This window comes from Vombatus ursinus, unplaced genomic scaffold, assembly GCF_900497805.2.
Source record: "Vombatus ursinus unplaced genomic scaffold, bare-nosed wombat genome assembly UNPS02004691.1, whole genome shotgun sequence".
In the NCBI taxonomy this organism is placed as follows: Eukaryota; Metazoa; Chordata; class Mammalia; order Diprotodontia; family Vombatidae; genus Vombatus; species Vombatus ursinus.
The window spans coordinates 951,647-962,043 of NW_020944469.1; the positions used below are offsets into that span (position 1 = coordinate 951,647).

Below are 10,397 nucleotides of genomic sequence, written 5' to 3' on the forward strand. Positions count from 1 at the left end.
GAGACTGACCCCAGCTGCTTGATTTTGCCCCCCCCCCCCCAGTTAGGGAACTCTGGTCCAGCTGCTTGAAAGAAGTCCATTGAGAATTTGACAGTGAAAAAGGGGGAGGAAGCAGGAAGCTTGGATGGGCCAGCCTGGGGCTGCACCCATTCGTCCTGGCGATTGGCTTCTATTCTGTTTGCTCCTGAGGGGAAAGGGGGCCCTTCAAAGTCCTCCAGAGATTAGGGCTTTTTCGGAAGGAGAACTGATGACCATGTGTCACGTCATGATGGCAAGAGCTTGGGGGATTGGGCAGGGGAGTTCCCCATCAACTTGATGAACTAAGTGGGTGGTGAGCCTTTGCTTGGGACTTTGGATTGCATTTTCCTAAAAGGATATTAACAGAGGGGTGGCTCCTCATGGAAGACAGTCCTCAGTGATTAGGGATGAATCTGGTTGGCTCAGACCAGTGTGGGAACAGCCATCTCTCTTTGCTGCCCTATAAAAGGAAGTTTTCAATTGCAGATTTGGGCTTTTTTCCTTCTCTGAGGATAGAGCACAACCTGGCAAAACAAAGAAGACTGGACCTAGGTGCTGGAATCAGGAGAATGCCACCTTTCTCCCCCTCAGGAAGCCACTGACTGCCTTGGGGCAGAGGCACATGGGAACTGCATATGCTCTTGCTCATGTGACCAGAGAAGAGCATTCCTGGACCTCAAATTCCTATTACTCAGAGTTATTTGGACAGTGCAGGCCTCTCTAATAGCCCTAAGCATGTTACCCTTCTAGGGCAGGGTTAACCTAAACTACAACGTGGTCCCACCACCAGAAGGCAGTGCTCTGAAGCTGGGGCACAACTGAATCTTGGGGAAAGGTGGGGCTCGCTAGAGAGAGAGAAGTGTATTGATTGTTTAGGGGCTACTGAGGCCTTTCGGTTGTCTTTTCAGTTTCTGTGGATTAGGATAAAGGCTGTCCTGTCCCCAACATATGTACTACTATATTAAGTGCTCAGACAAGCTATATTTGAACTATATTCTGATATATACATATATATATATATACATATATATATACACACACATACACACACACATATATATATATATATATATATTTTTTTTTAGGCAATTGGGGTTAAGTGACTTTCCCAGGGTCACACAGTTAGTAAGTGTCAAGTGTCTGGTCTGAAGTCATATTTGAACTCGGGTCCTCTTGACTCCAGGGCCGGTGCTCTATCCACTGCGCCACCTAGCTGCCCCCTATATTCTGATACTTCCCAGAAGCAACTCTGGGTGGTGGCAACATGAGCTAAAAAGATGGTCGTTTGGGAGGGAGAGATGTTGGGAGGGAAGCCTCCAAGATCGGACTCATTTTGTGGAAGCCCCCAGCTCGGGGGCACATTTTCTTCCACCCAAATGTCACAAAGTACTCTCCTAATAAGCAAGCACTAATTTCTCTCTTGCCTTTTTCTTTTTAATTATAGGTGTTCCGGCTACAGAACACCTTTGCCTGGTTGTCAAAGCCCTAACAATGAGGAGAAGGACAATCTGGCACTTGGAACACGCCAGGATGAACCTGAAGCAATAACATTGCCTCCTCACAAACTCCATTCTTTGGGACTGCATGTCAATAAGGAAAAAAATGCTCGTCTCTAAAAGATTGCAGTGCTTCACTTGAAATTTCTGCTTTTCCTCCCCTTTTTACTAAAGCCTTTTACAGAGTGGGGCAGAGGTTCAAAATATAACTCGTGCATTAAAAAATGCTTTTAAAAATGAAAATGCACCCAGATTCATTCTAAACTTTTACAAAATGGAGCCTTTATCACTAGGGTCTTAGCTAAGTGTCCAGTTAAGACATGCTGTAGGTAATCCTCTGAGCATGAAGACAGTCTGCTATGGTGAGTTCTATAATTATCCACCCTCTGTGCTCTTTCAAGTCTCAGCTTGCTTTTAGTGATTTAGACAATTGGAGATACTTTCCAGGGTCCTTTGCACGCTCCTCTTTTCTATTAGCTATTTGCAGATTCTTTGGAGAAAAGGATCTGGAAGAATAGATGTCTGTCAATTAAGACTTTTCGTGAAAGAAAGCACGGATTAGAACCCAAATACCACCTGGTGAGGCCCCCCAAAGGGGTGTGCTGGGTCTGTCCCAGATGAGCAGAAAAGGCTTCAGGAGGGTTCCCAAAAAGCAGAGGGGGTGATTTTGACTACCTCACTATTAGAGTTATCCAAAAGTGCAATGGGCAGCCTTGGAAGGTACTAAGTCCCCCATCACTGGATAGCTTCAAGTGGAAGCTTGCTGACCACTTGTATCAGGGATTCTCACTCAGGGATAGATTGGACCTCTGACTTCCCTTTCAACTCTGAGTCTGTCCTGGAGGTCTGGGTACAGAAGACTGTCTGAGGTTGCATAAGGATGACTACTAATCCTCAAAGTACTCAGGGTACAAGAAGAAAAAAATCAGAAGGCTTTGAGAGCAGTAAAACAGGAGGTCAGTGATTTCACTATGAGGCCTATAACCCGGCAGGGCTGGAGAACTTGCAGCCTCCAAACTTCCCAGAACAAATCCCCTTAATGAAAGGATTTGTTCTGTAAAACTGGGACTTGGTCAAAGGGTTGTACTTCAGGACCTAGAGGGCCACATGGGGCCTTGAGGCCACAGATTCCCCACCCCCGAGTCCTAAAGAGAGCAAAGAAAAATGAAAAGGTTCTCCAGTCTACTCTAATGCTTGTTTTGAAAATGTGAATTTGCTCCAATGAGACTGATGTATTAGGGAACAGAGCATCATGTGAATTTGGGGGGGGGGACTTTATAATCACTCACAGGTGGCAACCCTCTCGTCACCCACTTCTACAAGCAAACTTCAAGATAAAGGGCCATCTTTATTGTCTGTGGATCTTCTGATGCAGTAGGACCTGTGGGGCAGAGGAGACTGGTCCACACCCACCCACTGCACCCACTGAGGCAGCCCAGGTTGAGCTGGAGCCTGAGCCCCTATTTACTGTGGTACAACCACTATTTATTGTAGCATTTATGTGTTTCCTAACCATTTAACGGGTATAACACTGTGCCACCATTTTAACCCTAATTCCAAGGTTCCTATTGTTTTTAATATGTCACCGATGAAGTTTTTCAGTGTTGTGTCTCTAACTCCATTTTCCCCATAAGTCCTTTGATTTTCTTGGTGCAATTTTGCACAGCGAAGGGCTTTTTGGAAACACATATTGGCATTGTAGCAGAACTGACTACATATGTGCAAAAATATTTATGGCAGCTCTTTTTGTAGTGGCAAAGAAATGGAAACTAAGAGGGGGGGGTCCCCATAAATTGGAGAAGATCTAAACAAATTATGATATATAAATGTAATGTAATACTGTTGTGCTGTAAGAAATAGATGGTTTTAGAGAAACTTAGGAAGATTTATATGAACTGACACCAAATGAAGCGAGCAGAACCAGGAGAACAATGTAAATTATAACATCAATACTGTAAAAACGAACAATTTTCAAAGACTTAAGAACCCTGATCAACATAAAGATTCCAAAGGACTGATACTCAAGAATGCTACCCAACACCTGAGAGAGAAGTGATGGCCTCAAATGCAGAATGCGAAAGGCATTTTCCTACATGAACAATTCGGCAATTTGTTTTGCTTGACTATGCATATTTGTTACTGAGGTTTTGTTTTTCTTCCCCCCCCCCCCCCGGGGTGGAGTGTATACATATGTGTATGGGGGTGGGGTGGGGTGGAGGAAGAAAAAAACACATGCATGATAATTGAGAAAAATAAAATTTAGTAAAAAATAAAACCAGAAGGCTGACAGAGTAAATTGCTCACTTATAATTCAGGGCTCTTTCTTAACTTTCTTACTTTCTGTAAGTGAGGTTGGTTTTCACAATAAGTTTGAGGCAATTCAACTGTCTTTTTACAAAAGATACGTGACTGAAAAGTTGTAGGTCGCAGTGTGTTATACTGGAAAGAGCACCTGAGTTTGGGTTCAACTCTGGTACTTCCTGGTTGTGTGATCATGGGCAAGTCTCAACCTCTGAGCCTCAGTTATCTGATCTGAAAAATGGGAATAATTATACTTGTACTAGGTATCCTACAAAGTTATTGTGAGAAAAATATTTTTCAATCCTTTGAGGATTCTATGTATGTGAACTACTACGAACATAATAATAATGATAATGCTAATGACAATAATTGTGATGATGTACAAATGAATACCCTTAGCCCTTTTTTCTTGCCCTGGACTATCCCTAAAGCTTTACTGGTTTAGGGGAAGGCAAAGGAGAGCTGAGTTCTTTCTGACTTCGTCTCTGATTGATCCAAGTGAGCCAAGCACCCTCCCTTACCACCTACCTCCACGGAGCTTCTGGAGGGCCAATGGGAATGGCTCCCAATTCCCACATACAGTAGTTCACCACTTGGCCTAGAGGCAGCTCCAAACCTGTTTTACATACAGTACAGGCAATGATTCACACTCACAAGTTCTACAGCTGCAGAAACTTGTTTCTTAGAAAATCTTCTCTGATTCTCGGCTCCAGAGATACTTTCCATTTTTCCTGACTAACCCACATAATCAGTGCCCTTTCTCATCAAATAATTCTGGGCTCTGAGTAGGATTACACCCCAGCTCCTTTATTTCTTCCTTTCAATACAGACACTGTAGCTCTCCGCCCTCCTCCAAAAGCCAAAAATAGTTACTCCTGTGCCCAACAGGATCCCGTTAATTTTCCGCAATCACGGCCCACACTCCAATAGCGCTTTCAGGTTTACAAAACGCTTTGCTCACCATAACCTTTATGATATTGGTATGATAATATCGCCGCCTCACTTTTACAGAGAAGGAAACTGAGGTCCCAAAAGGGGCAGCAACTTGCCCACAGTTATGCAGCTAGGACAAATCCATTGGGATTTGAAGTCAAGTCTCCCAAATCCAAGGCCAGGCCTCTGCATACCCTATGTAGCCTTTCTACCCTGCGGAAAGGAAGCAGCTCAGCCCTTGTAGGGGTAGAAACAGTTCTCAATGGATCATTCCTGCTTTCAGCTAGATAACTTGACTTTAGGGAGAATACAAAAGAGCCTAAGAGAGCAGAGGGCTCCCTCACCTTACTCCTTTCTAACGAAATCAACCCAAGACATGCTTATTTTGTTCTGTTTCACAACAAGCAGGTGGTCTGTGCAGAAAAAACCTCAAACAAACAAAAAACAAAAACCTCTTTTCAGAATGCATATTGCAATATGAAACAACTGTGACATATCGCCAACAGGGAGTAGTGGATGGAATATGGTGCTGGGGCCTGGGACATCAGGGTTCTAGTCTCAGCTCTGCCCCTTTACTGGCCATTCATTTCACCTCTGAGGGCCTCCATTTTCTCCTCTGCCAAGTGAAGGGGTTGGGTTAGATTGACTGAAAGGCCTCCTCCAGGTCTAGAATGTAGCTGCCCTTGACGGGTTCAAGTCACCAAGTCCAAAGCAAGCACGTGGCAGGCTACTGGGAGGACTTGTAGATGTCATCCACTGACACGGACAATGGTCAGTCATCTTTGAAAGATCATGGAGAGGTGCACTAGGCCTGCAAGAGGAGGGTAAATGTCCTGATTTTCAAAAAGGGGAAAAGAGAAGTCTGAAAACTATAGCCTGGTGACTTTGTCTGTGATTTCTGGCAAAATGGTATCTTGTTATTAAAGGGGTGGCTAAGGAACATCTGGAAAAGGAAAAGGTGACCACCAAGAACCATTATGGCTTCATCAAGAACAAACCATGCCAGACTAATCTCATTTCCTTTTTCTCACAATTACAACATTAGAACAGGGAAGTTTTCTGGATAAAGATGGCCAAGATTGCTTTACTTTTAGATTTACTTTAATAGATTACTTTAGCAAAGCCCAATCAAAATGTCTTGTGCTATTCTTGTGGACAAGATGGAAAGATGTGGGCTAGATGAAACTACAGGGAAACAGATTTCGAATTAGTTGAATGGCTGGACCCCAAAAATGACTGTGAATGGTTTTATTTCAATCTGGAAGGAAGGAAGTCTTTAGTAGAGTTCCCCAGAGATCTGTGCTTGGTCCTGTGCTGTCTAACCTTTTCATCAATGACTTGGATTGAGACACAGATGACATGCTTCTCAAATTTGGAGATGTTACATAGCTGGGCCGGAGAAATAAGAGAATCATAGATGACAGGGTCAGTATCTCAAAGTATCATGGCAGGCTAGAACACTGTGCTGAGTCCAATAAGGTAAAACGTAATATTTAATTAATTAACTGATTAATTAGTATTCCTAAAGGTTAATTTCAACATCTGAGTTTAAAAGGTCAACTTTACAAGTACAAGATGGGGCAAGTCACAGTTCCTATTGGGGATCTGGGAGTTTTAATAGGCTGTGAGATCAACATGAATCTACAGTGTGATATGGCACTGAAAAAAAAAAGGAATATGATTTTAGGCTATATTAAGAATGAATGAATGGGGGTAGCTAGGTGGCACAGTGGATAGAGCACCAGCCCTGGAGTCAGGAGGACCTGAGTTCAAATCTGGTCTCAGACACTTGACACTTACTAGCTGTGTGACCCTGGACAAGTCACTTAACCCCATTGCCTAGCCCCCTCCCAAAAAAAAGTGAATGAATGAATGAATAAAAAAATAATCAAGCATTTACTATGTGCAAAGCACTGTAAGCGCTGGGGAAATAACTAGAAAAATAAGTCAATGTCTGCTCTCAAGGAGGTCACACTCTAGTAGAAGCATAATGTCTAGGGCTCAGGGAATAATGGGCCCACCGGACTCTGCTCTGGACTGACCATATATAGAGCACTACATTCACTAGGTCACCGGTCAGCTCAAGAACATTCAGGGGAGGGTAATCACGATGCTGAAGGGCCTTAGGTTCATATCATATAAGTATCATCTGAAGGAATTGGGTCTATGTAGTCAGGAGAAGTGATGACTGGAGGGGGCATGACAGCTGTCTGCTGTCATGGGCAAGACAGATTTGATTTGTTCTGTTTGGTTTCAGAGCCAAAGGGGCAGGAATCACAAAAAACCCAAACAAACAAAAAAGCAAATTTAGGTTTGAAATAAGGAAAAAATACCAGTAATCTGAGCTATCCACAAGTAGAAATGGGTTGGGGGGGGCAGTAGGTTTCTCCTCATTTGAGGTCTTTAAGCAAAGGCTGATCACCTGTTGTATTTGTTTTTAAAGAGGTTTCCTCCTCATGCATGCTTTGCACCAGATGGCCTCTGAGGTCTCTTTCAATTCTGAGACTCTGTGATTCCAGCTTGGTTTTATGTTTAAAGGGGGGGAGGCGAGAAAGCTTTCTTTGCAATGTCCACTCAAATCACAAAACCCCCAAATTCTAAAAGACCTTACATAACTACCCCGATGTGTTAATAGTCCTTAGACAGAACATCGACAGCATAATAGCAGTCCAGATTTCTGGACTCTTAATTTTTTCATTCAGAGGCAGAAGTGGTAAAGTCTGAATATAGAAAATCTCTCCCGTTATTGCACAGCCTTGATTAAACCCTCAATTTCAGCAATGAGATGGAAACCAAACTTATTTTATGCCTGACAAAGGCAATTGATTGGATTGATTTCTTTAAGAGTTCTTTTTGCATTTTCCATAATGTTTTTAAAAAGGAGCTTAGCTCCTTACACCAATCAAATTCACAAAGATGGTGGGAGATGGAAATAATCATGTTAGAGGGGCTGCTGGAAGACAGACACACTAATGCACTATGGGTATGAGCTATGAACTGGTTCAACGATTCTGGAAAACAATGTGATATTTCACAAGAAAAGCCACAAAACCGTTCTTGCCCTTCAATACCATGATCCTACTATTGGGTTTATTACCCCAGTGAAGTCAATGATAGAGACAACGGTCTCACGTATACCAAAATATTAATAGCAACACTATTTGTAGTAGCAAGAGGCTGGAAACAAATCATGTGCCCAATGATTGGGGAATGGTTGAACAAAGTACAGTATATAAATGAATGAAAAGCATGAAGCGTTTCTTTATTAAGTGCTTTCTATGTGCCAATAGATATGAATATAGTTGAATATTATTGTGCTATAAGAAGCAATAAATACGAAGAGTTCCACAGAAACACCGGAAGACCTGTATGAACCCATGCAGAATAAAACAAACCAAGAGAACAATATACACATTTAAATAATGTAAATCAGAGGTATCAAACACACAGCCCAGGTAAGTCCAGAGTGCAGCCGAAACTAGAATAAAATGGAACTGGGAAATATTTAACAAAACAAATAAGAACACGATAGAACATACATAATGTTAACATATGGTTTTCTAAATCAATATGTGGCTGCAGGGATCCTTGCCTGTGGTTTAGCTGTGACATGCAAGGAAGGGTGAACTGCAAGGCCCACACTGGATTTCAAGGTATAAATGTATGCCAGCAAAGCCCCTGCTTCTATACTTCTATATTTGAGTATGAAAACACTGACATAAACAAAGACAATAGAATTCTGGTAAAATCCATTGGCCAGTGCTGGTTCCTTGAGGATGTGAGTTAAAACGTAATCTTTACTTCCTGTTTATAAACAGAAAACCATAAGAAGTGAAAGTGATATAGGATGTTATTTACTGCTGTTAGGTTAAATGATTTGGTTTGCCTTTTTTATTTGAAGGTTTCTATGGTAGAGGGTATTTATTAGGAAGTGATTGATTTGTCAAAATAAAATGCATAATGTATACATCTATATGTTTGTATATATGTATGTGTACACACACACACACACACACACACACACACACACACACACACACGCGCGCGCGCGCGCCCGCACACATGAATGAGGTGAAGGAAATTTTTTTCCTTGCTATACAGACTTGAATCACCAGGGAAAGAACCAGAAACAAGGCTGGAAAAGAAGACAGCCTCTTTTTTGGCTGCTTTTTTCCCCCAAATTGTGTGTAGGCCACCAGTGCACTAAACTGCTCTCCCCAGTCTATGGGGAAAGGGGGAAGGCGATTATATGCATCCCCAAATCTTGGGGACAGGGAAGAGGGAACTCAGCTATAATTGATGGGGTGGGGGGCGCTCCGTGTCACGAGTCATGTTAAGACTCTGAGGTGAGGGGATGGGGGACACAGCAGTGCCCTTGTATAGGGAATGGAATAGGAACATGGTGGGATCCCAGTGTATGAGGATAATAGGGTCTTGGCTTCAAGGCAGAAAGGGTCCTTAGAGATCATCTACTACACCCCCTCATTTTATAGATGAAGAATCCAAGGCCCAGAGAGGCGAAGCCTCTGTATTGCCCAAGGTCATACAGGTAGTTAAGTGGCAGATCTGCGATGTGACTCCATCCTCAGCGCTCTTTCTGGATGCAGGGAATGCGGCGGAACCTCAGTGTGAGGGACATGGGTGGGGGCGGTGGGGGAAGTAGGGAGCCCAGGCTGGGGGCACAAGGCACAAAATGGGCAGAAGAAGGGGGAAAGGGGACCTAGCTTGGAGAAGGGGTGCAGACGCCCAGATCAGGACCGGGGAGGGGGCAGAAGCTTTGGGCAAGAAGCAAGAGGCGGGGCCCCCATGGGGACTCCATAGACACGGGGGGGGGCGGGGAGACGCCCCCGCCCACTCCCACTTACCCACGCACATCTCGAAGACATAGGCGTAGTAGGACCAAAGCACAACGAGCACGATGACGAGCACGGGCACCCAAGCCAGCATGCGGCGGCAGCACCGCAGCCCCCCGGACAGAGCCATCTTCCAGCCCCGTCGCATCCTCTGCTCGAAGCTCGACCCAGCAGGCCTGGCAGCTCTAGCGCGGTGAGGGCTAGGGAGACGGGGGGAGGAAGGGCAGGCGGACCCGTGCGGCGCTCTACTGCAAAGCCTGGCGGGCCTCCCCTGGCGCGACAGCGCCACCCCGCGGTCTCTTCTTCGCATGGTCGGGCGAGTCAAAACCCCCCAAAAAAACAAAACATAAAACACAAAACACGAAACGCAAAACGCAAAACGCAAAACACAAAACACACACACACACACTCACATTCACAAACAAAAAAAAAAACAACACCGGTCAGGTGGTGCTGCAGTGGCCGGGCCTGGAGTCAGGAACACCTGAGTGTGGCCCTGGGCAAGTCACTTCACCCTGTTTGCCTCGGTTTCCTCCTCTGTAAAAATGAGCTGGAGAAGGAAATGGCAGACCACTCCGGCATCTTCGCCAAGAAAACCCCCAATGGCGTCACGTGGAGTCGGACGCGATGAAACGACTGAACAAGTCAGGTGATAAGGATGGGAGGTCAGAGGGATCCTGGGATTCCAAGGGGGGGGACAGGACCTCCACGATCATGTACGTTCAGGTTCCCCACCCCTGAAGTCCAATCCTCTCATTTTACAGAGAAGGAAACAGGCCAGGGGAGGATATGCTGC

At 44.5% G+C, this 10,397-nt stretch overlaps 1 protein-coding gene across 4 annotated transcripts in view; it reads right to left on the reverse strand.

Moving 5' to 3' along the window:
• The window catches only part of ZDHHC15 (zinc finger DHHC-type containing 15), a 75,256-nt gene extending 65,505 nt beyond the window's left edge, over positions 1-9,751 (reverse strand). For all 4 annotated transcript variants that reach the window (XM_027839943.1, XM_027839935.1, XM_027839926.1 and 1 more), the window contains exon 1: positions 9,614-9,751. In XM_027839943.1, the coding sequence (XP_027695744.1) occupies positions 9,614-9,749 (136 nt within the window). In that variant the 5' untranslated portion in view covers positions 9,750-9,751. The remainder of the gene's footprint in view (positions 1-9,613) is intronic.
• Positions 9,752-10,397: the final 646 nt, after the last annotated feature.